Below are 12,747 nucleotides of genomic sequence, written 5' to 3'. Positions count from 1 at the left end.
GTCCAGGTTGTACCTCCCCTTCGCCCAACGTCAGCTGGGATCAGCTTCCCCGAATAGGATAAGCGGTTACAGATAATGAATGAATGAATATCGGTACTGGTAAGCCAGTACTAATGACGTAAAACCAATATTACACTAATGTAGGTGAAAGTGTCCAGATCCACGTTTCCACACTGTGTTTGCACATTGACGGATGTCCTGTCCTCCATTCCCTCGCTGACCTATATTCCGTCAGGCTGACAGCTCGTAACGCAGATGCTACATTTTGCACCCGGCAGCGTCTCTTGGAAATAAGGTTAATCCTTTCTCCGTGACATTTTAAGCGCTTTAAATGATAAAAACCCTCCATTCAGTTTCTAATGTTCCAGAGGTTGAATCTAAAACGGAACTGGAGCGTTTTATTACATAATTAAAATCTGTAAAAAGTGAAGTCTCTCATAAATACAAAGCTGTTTTTGTGTTAGAGGGATGTGACTCTTGTTTGAGTACAGAGTGGTCTGAAAGGCGGTCGTGTCCTCAGGATGTTTAGTCAGAGCAGTCCCAGATACAGATAAACACAGTGTAGTGTAGTGAAAGCAACGCATCCTCTCCGTCAACCCATTCTCTGTGTCTCTTTAGCGTTACGTGGACGGCGGGATCAGCAACAACCTGCCGCAGTCGGAGCTGAAGAACACCATCACCATCTCTCCCTTCTCCGGCGAGTGTGACATCTGTCCCCGCGACAACTCCACCAGCTTCCACGAGCTGCGCTTCACCAACACCAGCATCCAGATGAACCTGGGCAACATGTACCGCCTCAGCAGGGCCCTGTTTCCACCAGAACCCAAGGTACGGGACTAAAGAAATCTAGAATAACACAATATGAAAATATGATGAATATGATGAGTGTTTTCAGTCCAAAATGGCAGCTCTTGTCAAGAAAGCACACGTTAAATCCAGCGTGGTAAAAACTACACATCCAGTAAAGGATGGATAAAGAGAACGGAGCTGTCGGGAGAGCTAGAGACCACCTTGGAGAAGTTAGAGGAAGTAAACACGTGGGACTACGTCACGGTTTTCAAAATAAGTTGTTAACAAAGAGAACTGTAGATACAAAATACATCTATGGAAATAAGATTGATGGATTATATTCACCAGAAGTATAAAACATTACATGACCCTTATGAATTAAAAAGAAAATATCACTAATTTGTGAGGGAAATGTCTTTATTCTTTGATTTCTGGGTTGCTGGATAATAAATAATTCCTGACAATGACTGATATATTTGACTTCAGGACATCTCTGACTACATACATGCTGAAAATCAAACATTTTTACTGGATTCATTTAGAGATTTTCTAAAGTAAAAGTCCCTAGACGTGTATGATTCAACCTTTTCCGATGGTCTAGTGTTAAAAACAGTTAACAGAATTGCACAAAATCGCAAAACTAGCTCTGTGATTATTATTATTAGGTAACCTTTAAGATGAGGTGAGCTTTAGGGTAGAGCTGTGTTGTAGTTATTATACAACAGCCTGGCTCCTCGCCGCTCCCCTCACGTGTGCACATTGTGCCGTCTGGATTCCGCGATTATGTAATTGGGTGCACAAATCTGTGCGATCTGACCACATTCCTACGGGGAGGAATTACCTCTCTGTACCGCACCACATGAATAACAAGTCTACGGACACGCTTGAGGCAGGAACTCTATGTCCACTTGTCATATTGACGTTCATAGGAACACAGAGTACTTTCCAAGTCTTTTTTTAAATAAATGTTTTTTACATTTATTCGCTTTTTTTTTTGCAGAGAGTTAGATGAGAAGTTTGATACCACTCATTTGTGCGTTCAGTTATGGTATGGAAGATATAAAATACCTAAATAAAAATCAACTAAAGAAATAAAGTGAAATACATAACCCATTGTTTATCCTTCATAATTCAAAACCATATGCTGAAAGGACAACAATTTAGCTTTTTTGTCTTTAATCAATTAATTTTTGTTTTTTCCATACCACATAGAAATCAAACCACAACACAGAAAACAAATTGAAGAGGTGTATTTCATTTTTACACATTTAAAATTTCCCATGGCCCTCTGCTGGACAACACTGAAATGCAATATATACACCTCTGCCCTTTGTTTTCTAAATAACTGCCCTTTTAACATGTGCTTTTCTTTTAATTGTGACACAGTTAATGCTAACATAAATAAAAAAGAAAGAAATACTGAGTTATCCTAAGTTGTATAACGAGTTATCTTTATAAAAAATAGCTCAACCAGATGGTAGTTTAAAGCAGATAGTGCGGGAGACTGGCAGCTCTAAAGGGTCAACAACAGCTTTAACATAAAGAAGAGTTTTATTGTGAAACAGACTCGTCACAGTCTCCATACAGCACTGTGTGAAAGACCGTTTTTATAAGATGTACTGTCTTCCTGTCCACAGGTCCTGGCTGAGATGTGTCAGAGCGGTTATAAGGATGCTCTACGCTTCCTTGAAGAAAACAGTGAGTGTCCTACTGCTCTGTTACCATGGTGACTCTCTGAAACAAGCTTACGTTAGTTATGATGCATCCCTTATCAGCCTCTAGCTTTAACCTTCGGACTGTGTCCCTGATGTCGTGTTTAGACCTGCTGATGCTGGAGCATCCGACCTCGGGCCTCGCCCCGCCAGAGAGCCCGCCAGAGAGCCCGTCCGCCTGCTGCGGCAAGCACACGGAAACCAACAAAGAGTGGGTCCTCCGGAGGCTCCGCCTGCTGCGCAAACAGCACTGGTGGCTGGATGAGCAGATCGTTCTGCCCACGTCCATCAAGAAAGGTGTGGAAGGTCATCCCAGACTCTATTTGGTTTTATTTAGTAATGAAGAGATGATTTTGTAACGCGTCTGTTCTCTGTGGGTCCGTCAGTGTTCTGCGAGGCCTGCCAAGACAAACCCGGCCTGTATGCCAAGGTGTCCGGGATGCTGCCAGTGAGAGTGGCCTCCTACATGCTCATGCCGTACACGCTTCCTGTACAGTCGGCCTACTCAGTGGCCCAGAGGTGAGTTTAGATCTAAACACATTTAAAGCCGGGGGGGCGTTCACAAATACTGCTTGAACTTTCCGAGACCATGGAAGTTCCCCATTTAAGTAACAGAGCTCTGCACAACTCATTTCCACTCATCTCGTAGCAAGAGAGAGTCAGGTTTCCGTGTTAAACATCAGTTCAGTGTCTGTTCATATAATAACATGGTTTTGTGCTCTGCTCCCAGGTTAGTGGAGTGGATCCCAGAGGTGCCAGCGGATATGCGCTGGCTGTTTGGGGTGGCAGGTGACATGTACCAACAGGCCTGGAGAGGAGCACCAGCCATCAGGTGACAGATGACTCTCTACACACTGCATACACATCGTGCACTCACTCAGCCATACAGTTAGTTATCCACCTGCTAATTACAAACCTAAAAAGTTGTATATGAAAACTACAGAAAATGACATAACAATACATAAAACAAAAGATAGAAGAAAGTAATAGAATAATCACATAAATAATTAAAATAAAAACAAATGATAATAGTTAGGAGAAGTTACTCAGGCTCCATTTACACTTGGCTACATTAAAATCAGGGCATCTGAAGCTGTGTAGTTAAATAGCAGAAATACCAGAAGAAGAAGAAGAAGAGCTTCTCTAGTTTACCACAATAACATTTTACAGCTCCGCAAATGTCATGGTAATTAGGTGATAATTAGCAAGTAACCTATTGGAAATTTCTTTGGAATGACCCCAATATTTACCTCAAACTCTACTTTATTATAAACATTTTAATATTTTATATATTTTATAAAAGCTGGTAATTTATTTAATGCATTTCCAGGAAAAGAATACAAAGTTAATTGATACGCTTTATTTTCAGCTACCAGGTTATATTTGTGTCGACAGTAAATCACACAATGGTGAGATTTGTGCCTGTGATGAAGTGTCTTCTATTAGTTTTTTCCACCTCCGATGAAGAGCAGCCGCTTCTCAAGCCCAAATGGCTCTATTTTAACCATTATATGCTATTTTAGCATATAGTTATTAAATAATAAGAGTATTCAATACTTGACAAATCTCCCTTTAAGTTTCATTTTGACCAGATAAAAAAAAAAAAAAGATTGATTTGAGAATAATCGCAATTAAATATTTGAATCGATTGACAGCCCTATTATACTGTGTATTTATATATATATATATATATATATATACAGTATATATATTTGCGCAATGGTGCAGAGTGCAAAGGGTGCTGGAATAAATATATAAATATAAATATTAAAGAAATGTTGCTTTATATTATAAAGGTAGAGAAATAAATAAAATATTCTATTATAAAGCAACCTGTTGCATTAATCATTCCATAAAGGTTTACATACATGAGGTAGGGATAGACAGTATATACTGTACAGCAGCTGTTTGTGGGCCTCAGAGTGACATCTAGTGGGCTGTGGAGGTACTGACATTGGTGCCAAAATACATTTTGGCAAGGAAAAACTGTCACGGTCATTTCAAAAGGGGTCCCTTGACCTCTGACCTCCAGATCAGTGAATGTAAATGGGTTCTCTGGGTACCCACGAGTCTCCCCTTTACAGACATGCACACTCTATGATAATCACATGCAGTTTGGGGCAAGTCATAGTCAAGTCAGCACACTGACACACTGACAGCTGTTGTTGCCTGTTGGGCTGCAGTTTGCCATGTTATGATTGGAGCATATTGTTTTATGTTAAATGCAGTACCTGTGAGGATTTCTGGATCAATATCTGTCATTGTTTTGTGTTGTTAATTGATTTAAAATAATAAATATATACATACATTTTGAATAAAGCAGCATATTTGTCCACTCCCATGTTGATAAGAGGATTAAATACTTGACTAATCTCCCTTTAAGGTACATTTTGAACAGATAAAAAATTAATTTTCTGATTAATCGCGATTAGCTATGGACAATCATGCGATTAATCGTGATTAAATATGAATCGATTGACAGCCCTAATCTCTACTGGCACTCACTCAAACTCTTACTGATGTCAAACTGACACAGAACAACATGACTTCACCAGTTTGTTGTTCCTGAGCCGTCAGAGCGATGCAGTAGAAGATCGGGTCCAAACAAGCAGACATTACAACTCGCAGCTTGGAGTCTCTTTGCCTGCTGGACATTCACACATTACATCAAACTGTGTTGCCTATTTCTTTATATGCAATGAGACAATAAGTGAAACTAACGGTGTGTAATCGCCTCTACAGAGAGCCGTGCCTGAGGAAATGCTTGAGCGAGCCGCCTCTACCTACAGAGTGTGATAAACCCATGCAGGGAGACAACCCGCCTCCTCTTTCCTCCCTAGACCTCCACGGCAGCTACTGGGAGATCCCCAAATCTACCTCCTCCCACCATCATCCTCACATCGCCCTCTCCTCTCCGCAAAAAGTTAGCTTCTACGTCGGCTCGCAGGATGAACCTGAATGATTCAGGACCTGCACTTTGACAATCATGACCCCTCTTCCTGTGAGGAGGAGCTGGTGGATCGACGGGGTGGTACAGATTTGAACCAGCAAACAAAATGTTTTCAAGGAAACGCACATTTAATCTCTGACTCTGAACACTCCAGGCGGCACCGACTGTATTATATTTTAACGAGTGCTCTGGAGAACTCACTCAGGATCGTGGATGTGTCTTTTATGACCTTTTTTTTTATGTACAGCACTAGAAAAGTGTCTAGTTTTACAATCTAACTACAACCCTACCTACCTGTTGGTTTAAAATATACTCAATGTAGCATTCATTCCTCAATCCCAGTACAGATAATTCAATCAAGAGTCTCCATCTATCTGTCCGTTTAATTTAATCTAATTTATTTTACCCTAGGGATGCACCGATACCGATACCAGTATCGGGTCCGATACTGTGCTCATGTACTCGTACTCGCACAACGGCTCCGATACAACGGCTCCAATACAACAGCAGCGATACCGTTAGACTCCTTGGTCCGTGTTTCAAGACGGGTTGGGTGGGTTGCCGACATCGCCGCAGACCCCTGGCGCCTTTTACGTGGGCCGAGCCCCGCTCTGGCGTCATGACGCGGTTGGGTGCGCACTGAAAACAGTCCGTCCAGGTCGACAGTCACACTAAGAGCAGGGGGCCCCGGCGGGGAGAGAGGGCGAAGCGAGCCCTTTGTCTACGGGCGGCGAGGTCCTGGCGGGGAGCGCTGTAAATCTGCGGCAGCGAGCCACATTCGCCCCGAGCCTTTCCAAGCCGACCTAGAGCCGATTACGGCGCACCGCCTCGTATGCGGGACTCCCCAGCCTGCCGTGTGTCGCTAACACCCTCCAGCTGGCTGTTAACGAGGGTCTTTTGGCACAGAGAAGTACTCGTATCGGTACTCGGTATCGGCGAGTACCCAAATGTAAGTACTTGTACTCAGTCTGAAAAAAAGTGGTATCGGTGCATCCCTATTTTACCCCCCTTCCCTCAAGAGGCTTCACCTTTTGCCAGGCCACCACTGTAAATAAGAATTTGTTCTTAAATGACTTGCCTGGTTAAATAAAGGTTAAATAAAATAAAATAAAAGCTTAGATTAGTGGCTATAGCTACAGCTGGAGCCCGGCGCTGCTGATTACAACCGATAGAAATGGTGGTTGCAATAAACTAAAGTGCCCTTTAAATGAGGTGATGTCAAAGACTAGAGCGTTTACTGCGTCACAGAACTCTAAATATTGAGACAAATCTGCCACATAAGTCACTTTACTCACTGATCACTAACATTACTGACCAATGGGGCTGGAGGCAATCTCAGCTGACATGGAGTGATGGCGGGGTACGCCCTGGACGGGTCGCCAGACTATCACAGGGCTGACGCATAAGAGTCAGCGCCCTGCATGTCTTTGGACTTTTGGACTTAATTTGCCAAAATGAAACACTGATGCTGAGTGTGCTCATCAAGAGAGTCGCAACCAGTGATGTAATGTCAGCGTTATCAGTGTATTATGGTCTGACCTTCCAGTTGTAAATCTGTTTTTACATCGCCTGTCACTTGAATGTAAAGTTATGTTATTACACTGTGATATTCTCTTGTGATTAAACAATTTTAAATCGGTTGTTTTGTTTGTTTGAGTGTCCTGCACCAAATGGTGACACAATACATGCACACACATATATTACTCTCTTATGGTGCCACTCGTGTTGTGTCATGATTGGTAGGTCTGTTTATCTTTTCAATATCAATTTCAATATGTCTCTTTTAATATAATGTATTAAACGGTACACCAGCATTTAGTTTATTTATTTATTTATTTTATTTGTTATATTTTATTGTAAATGGTTAACACAAACCGATGGCACACATTTCTTCTGAGTGTCACTCTCAGACCTAAAGGAAATAAACAGTCACCAATTGACTTAACTTGCATGTCTTTGGACTGTGGGAAGAAACCGGAGCACCCGGAGGAAACCCATGCAGGCGTGGGGAGAACATGCAGACTCCACACAGAAAGGCCTCAGCTGGCTAAAGGAAATATACAGTTAGCAATTACCTGAGCTCACGCTCAGACCTAAAGGATATAGTCAGCAATTAACTGAGCTCACGCGCAGACCTAAAGGAAATATCCATCCATCCATCCATCTTCAACCGCTTACCCGGGGTCGGGTCGCAGGGGCAACAGCTCCAGCAGGGGACCCCAAAACACCCTTTCCCGGGCCACATTAACCAGCTCTGACTGGGGGATCCTGAGGCGTTCCCAGGCGGAGATATAATCTCTCCACCTAGTCCTGGGTCTTCCCCGTGGTCTCCTCCCAGCTGGTCGTGCCTGGAACACCTCCCAGAGAGAGGCGTCCAGGGGGCATCTGTACTAGATGCCCGAACCACCTAAGCTGGCTCCTTTCAACGCGAAGGAGCAGCGGCTCTACTCCGAGTCCCTCACGGATGACTGAGCTTCTCACCCTATCTCTAAGGGAGACGCCAGCCACCCTCCTGAGGAAACCCATTTCGGCCGCTTGTACCCGCGACCTTGTTCTTTTGGTCATGACCCAACCCTCATGACCATAGGTGAGAGTAGGAACGAAGATTGACCTGTAGATCGAGAGCTTTGCCTTCCGGCTCAGCTCCCTTTTCGTCACAACGGTGCGGTAAAGTGAATGCAATACCGCCCCCGCTGCTCTGATTCTCCGGCCAATCTCACGTTCTATAGTCCCCTCACTCGCGAACAAGACCCCGGGGTACTTGAGCTCCTTCACTTGGGGTAAGGACTCATTCCCTACCCGGAGGAGGCAATCCATCGGTTTACTGCTGAGAACCGCGCTGCCTTAAGGGGGGCCTATGTGATCCCCATCCCAGCGAGTCCATGACCCAAACCATCAGCCCATCATTTACATCTGCCTCGTTGATTTGACGTATGTCTTCATTTACGTCTTTCAGTATTTGTTTAAGCTCCTGAAGCTTTAGTTTGAGGGCTTCATTGGTTTGTGCCATAGCCTCCTTCTCCTCCTTCTCCTGGGAGAGTGCACTCTCCATCTCACAGGCTTTGAGACGCATCTCTTCTTTCTGGTGTTTTACTATCCGGAGTATATCCTGAAGGTCCTGAATTTGGTGAAGCTGGATATCATGGACAGAGGTCATCTCTTTCATTTCATCCAGCTCTTGGATAAGTGCTTTCTCTTTTCCAACAGCTGTGAGATGCATCTTTTCGTTCTCGTTCCTTTCAATACGGAGCATTTCCTGAATGTCCTGAATTTGGTATTGGAGAGATTCATTGTTATTTCTCATAGCCTCCTTCTCCCTCTTCTCCTGGTAAAGTTCACGCTCCATCTCACAGGCTTTGAGACGCATATCTTCCTTCTGCTGTTTTTCTATCCGGAGCATTTCCTGAAGGTCCTGAATTTGGTGTTGGAGAGATTCATTGTTTTGTTGCATAGCGTCCATCTCCTGGGAAAGTGCACTCTTCATCTCACAGGCTTTGAGATGCATCTCTTCCTTCTGGTCCTTTTCTTTCTGGAGCATTTCCTGAAACTGGATATCATGGACAGAGGTCATCTCTTTCATTTCATCCAGCTCTTGGAGAAGTGCTTTCTCTTTTCCAACAGCTGTGAGATGCATCTCTTCATTCTTGTTCCTTTCGAGCTGGAGCATTTCCTGAAGGTCCTGAATTTGGTGTTGGAGAGATTCACTGGTTCTTCTCATAGCCTCCTTCTCCTGGGAAAGTGTACTCTCCATCTCACAGGCTTTGAGACGCATCTCTTCCTTCTTGTCCCATTCTATCTGGAGCATTTCCTGAAGCTGGATATCATGGACAGAGGTCATCTCTTTCATTTCATCCAGCTCTTGGATAAGTGCTTTCTCTTTTCCAACAGCTGTGAGATGCATCTTTTCGTTCTCGTTCCTTTCAATACGGAGCATTTCCTGAATGTCCTGAATTTGGTATTGGAGAGATTCATTGTTATTTCTCATAGCCTCCTTTTCCCTCTTCTCCTGGTAAAGTTCACGCTCCATCTCACAGGCTTTGAGACGCATATCTTCCTTCTGCTGTTTTTCTATCCGGAGCATTTCCTGAAGGTCCTGAATTTGGTGTTGGAGAGATTCATTGTTATTTCTCAAAGCCTCCGTCTCCTGGGAAAGTGTACTCTCCATCTCACAGGCTTTGAGTCGCATCTCTTCCTTCTTGTCCCATTCTATCTGGAGCATTTTCTGAAGCTGGATATCATGGACAGAGGTCATCTCTTTCATTTCATCCAGCTCTTGGATAAGTGCTTTCTCTTTTCCAACAGCTGTGAGATGCATCTTTTCGTTCTCGTTCCTTTCAATACGGAGCATTTCCTGAATGTCCTGAATTTGGTATTGGAGAGATTCATTGTTATTTCTCATAGCCTCCTTGTCCCTCTTCTCCTGGTAAAGTTCACGCTCCATCTCACAGGCTTTGAGACGCATATCTTCCTTCTGCTGTTTTTCTATCCGGAGCATTTCCTGAAGGTCCTGAATTTGGTGTTGGAGAGATTCATTGTTATTTCTCAAAGCCTCCGTCTCCTGGGAAAGTTTACCCTCCATCTCACAGGCTTTGAGACGCATCTCTTCCTTCTTGTCCCATTCTATCTGGAGCATTTTCTGAAGCTGGATATCATGGACAGAGGTCATCTCTTTCATTTCATCCAGCTCTTGGATAAGTGCTTTCTCTTTTCCAACAGCTGTGAGATGCATCTTTTCGTTCTCGTTCCTTTCAATACGGAGCATTTCCTGAATGTCCTGAATTTGGTATTGGAGAGATTCATTGTTATTTCTCATAGCCTCCTTCTCCCTCTTCTCCTGGTAAAGTTCACGCTCCATCTCACAGGCTTTGAGACGCATATCTTCCTTCTGCTGTTTTTCTATCCGGAGCATTTCCTGAAGGTCCTGAATTTGGTGTTGGAGAGATTCATTGTTATTTCTCAAAGCCTCCGTCTCCTGGGAAAGTGTACTCTCCATCTCACAGGCTTTGAGTCGCATCTCTTCCTTCTTGTCCCATTCTATCTGGAGCATTTTCTGAAGCTGGATATCATGGACAGAGGTCATCTCTTTCATTTCATCCAGCTCTTGGATAAGTGCTTTCTCTTTTCCAACAGCTGTGAGATGCATCTTTTCGTTCTCGTTCCTTTCAATACGGAGCATTTCCTGAATGTCCTGAATTTGGTATTGGAGAGATTCATTGTTATTTCTCATAGCCTCCTTCTCCCTCTTCTCCTGGTAAAGTTCACGCTCCATCTCACAGGCTTTGAGACGCATATCTTCCTTCTGCTGTTTTTCTATCCGGAGCATTTCCTGAAGGTCCTGAATTTGGTGTTGGAGAGATTCATTGTTATTTCTCAAAGCCTCCGTCTCCTGGGAAAGTTTACCCTCCATCTCACAGGCTTTGAGATGCATCTCTTCCTTCTTGTCCCATTCTATCTGGAGCATTTTCTGAAGCTGGATATCATGGACAGAGGTCATCTCTTTCATTTCATCCAGCTCTTGGATAAGTGCTTTCTCTTTTCCAACAGCTGTGAGATGCATCTTTTCGTTCTCGTTCCTTTCAATACGGAGCATTTCCTGAATGTCCTGAATTTGGTATTGGAGAGATTCATTGTTATTTCTCATAGCCTCCTTCTCCCTCTTCTCCTGGTAAAGTTCACGCTCCATCTCACAGGCTTTGAGACGCATATCTTCCTTCTGCTGTTTTTCTATCCGGAGCATTTCCTGAAGGTCCTGAATTTGGTGTTGGAGAGATTCATTGTTATTTCTCAAAGCCTCCGTCTCCTGGGAAAGTTTACCCTCCATCTCACAGGCTTTGAGACGCATCTCTTCCTTCTTGTCCCATTCTATCTGGAGCATTTTCTGAAGCTGGATATCATGGACAGAGGTCATCTCTTTCATTTCATCCAGCTCTTGGATAAGTGCTTTCTCTTTTCCAACAGCTGTGAGATGCATCTTTTCGTTCTCGTTCCTTTCAATACGGAGCATTTCCTGAATGTCCTGAATTTGGTATTGGAGAGATTCATTGTTATTTCTCATAGCCTCCTTCTCCCTCTTCTCCTGGTAAAGTTTCACGCTCCATCTCACAGGCTTTGAGACGCATATCTTCCTTCTGCTGTTTTTCTATCCGGAGCATTTCCTGAAGGTCCTGAATTTGGTGTTGGAGAGATTCATTGTTATTTCTCAAAGCCTCCGTCTCCTGGGAAAGTTTACCCTCCATCTCACAGGCTTTGAGACGCATCTCTTCCTTTTCGTCCCATTCTATCTGGAGTATTTTCTGAAGCCGGATATCATGGACAGAGGTCATCTCTTTCATTTCATCCAGCTCTTGGAGAAGTGCTTTCTCTTTTCCAACAGCTGTGAGATGCATCTTTTCGTTCTCGTTCCTTTCAATACGGAGCATTTCCTGAATGTCCTGAATTTGGTATTGGAGAGATTCATTGTTATTTCTCAAAGCCTCCGTCTCCTGGGAAAGTTTACCCTCCATCTCACAGGCTTTGAGACGCATCTCTTCCTTTTCGTCCCATTCTATCTGGAGCATTTCCTGAAGGTCCTGAATTTGGTGTTGGAGAGATTCACTGGTTCTTCTCATAGCCTCCGTCTCCTGGGAAAGTGTACTCTCCATCTCACAGGCTTTGAGTCGCATCTCTTCCTTCTTGTCCCATTCTATCTGGAGCATTTTCTGAAGCTGGATATCATGGACAGAGGTCATCTCTTTCATTTCATCCAGCTCTTGGAGAAGTGCTTTCTCTTTTCCAACAGCTGTGAGATGCATTTCTTCTTTCTGGTCCTTCTCTATCTGAAGCATTTCCTGAAGGTCCTGAATTTGCTGTTGGAGGGATTCAATGGTTTTTTTCATAGTCCGGGAGTCCTTACGAAGAGCCCCGTTGTCTTGGCACACTCTCTTTATGTTTTGGCTGATGATGGCGCTCTGTTGAATTAGGCTGTCAACTTGCAAAAGGATAGTCTGTGCCATTTTTAAATCTTTTATCTTATTAAGCGTTAAGATAATGCAGATTATGTGAGCTGCTGTGGAAATACAGGCTATTATGTGATTTCAATTGGTCACACTAAATATCCCATAACCTATGAGATCATTAGGGAGCCCTTTGCAAAACTTCAGAGCCATCGCCCCTAGCAACAGAATTGCTTTCATGTATCCAGTGACGTCACGACGCATCGCAACATAGGACCGATGACGTCACCGGTTCATCGCCATGGCAACACATTTTGTTTCAAATTCAACTTCCTGTCAGCTACATTAAACAATCATTGCAAAC

At 43.6% G+C, this 12,747-nt stretch overlaps 2 protein-coding genes across 2 annotated transcripts; one reads left to right on the top strand and one right to left on the bottom strand.

The window, feature by feature from the left end:
• The first annotated feature begins 518 nt into the window (after nucleotides 1-518).
• LOC119500213 (patatin-like phospholipase domain-containing protein 2) lies at nucleotides 519-5,781 on the top strand. The gene is made up of 6 exons (XM_037789838.1): nucleotides 519-828; nucleotides 2,427-2,487; nucleotides 2,610-2,798; nucleotides 2,888-3,020; nucleotides 3,232-3,333; nucleotides 5,244-5,781. Exons 1-6 carry the CDS (start codon nucleotides 772-774, stop codon nucleotides 5,461-5,463), a joined length of 762 nt encoding a protein of 253 aa, XP_037645766.1. The 5' UTR covers nucleotides 519-771; the 3' UTR covers nucleotides 5,464-5,781.
• A 2,491-nt stretch (nucleotides 5,782-8,272) lies between these two features.
• Nucleotides 8,273-11,532, bottom strand: LOC119500441 (trichohyalin-like). Its single transcript, XM_037790157.1, has 2 exons — nucleotides 8,852-11,532; nucleotides 8,273-8,557 (listed from the first exon to the last, which is right to left on the bottom strand). Exons 1-2 carry the CDS (start codon nucleotides 11,504-11,506, stop codon nucleotides 8,273-8,275), a joined length of 2,940 nt encoding a protein of 979 aa, XP_037646085.1. The 5' UTR covers nucleotides 11,507-11,532.
• Nucleotides 11,533-12,747: the final 1,215 nt, after the last annotated feature.

Source organism: Sebastes umbrosus, chromosome 13 (assembly GCF_015220745.1).
Source record: "Sebastes umbrosus isolate fSebUmb1 chromosome 13, fSebUmb1.pri, whole genome shotgun sequence".
Taxonomy (NCBI): Eukaryota; Metazoa; Chordata; class Actinopteri; order Perciformes; family Sebastidae; genus Sebastes; species Sebastes umbrosus.
The sequence above is the reverse complement of the archived record's forward strand: the minus strand, read 5'-3'. Positions and strand labels throughout refer to the sequence as shown.

Excerpts from the sequence above, each read along its gene's own strand:
- LOC119500213 (XM_037789838.1), top strand. The coding sequence starts at position 772 with ATGAACCTGGGCAACATGTACCGCCTCAGCAGGGCCCTGTTTCCACCA. Across the intron at positions 829-2,426 it reads TGTTTCCACCAGAACCCAAG|GTCCTGGCTGAGATGTGTCA; the intron begins GTACGGGACTAA and ends TCCTGTCCACAG. Across the intron at positions 3,021-3,231 it reads GCCTACTCAGTGGCCCAGAG|GTTAGTGGAGTGGATCCCAG; the intron begins GTGAGTTTAGAT and ends CTCTGCTCCCAG.
- LOC119500441 (XM_037790157.1), bottom strand. The coding sequence starts at position 11,506 with ATGAGAAATAACAATGAATCTCTCCAATACCAAATTCAGGACATTCAG. Across the intron at positions 8,558-8,851 it reads AAATTCAGGACCTTCAGGAA|ATACTCCGGATAGTAAAACA; the intron begins ATGCTCCGGATA and ends GACCTTCAGGAT.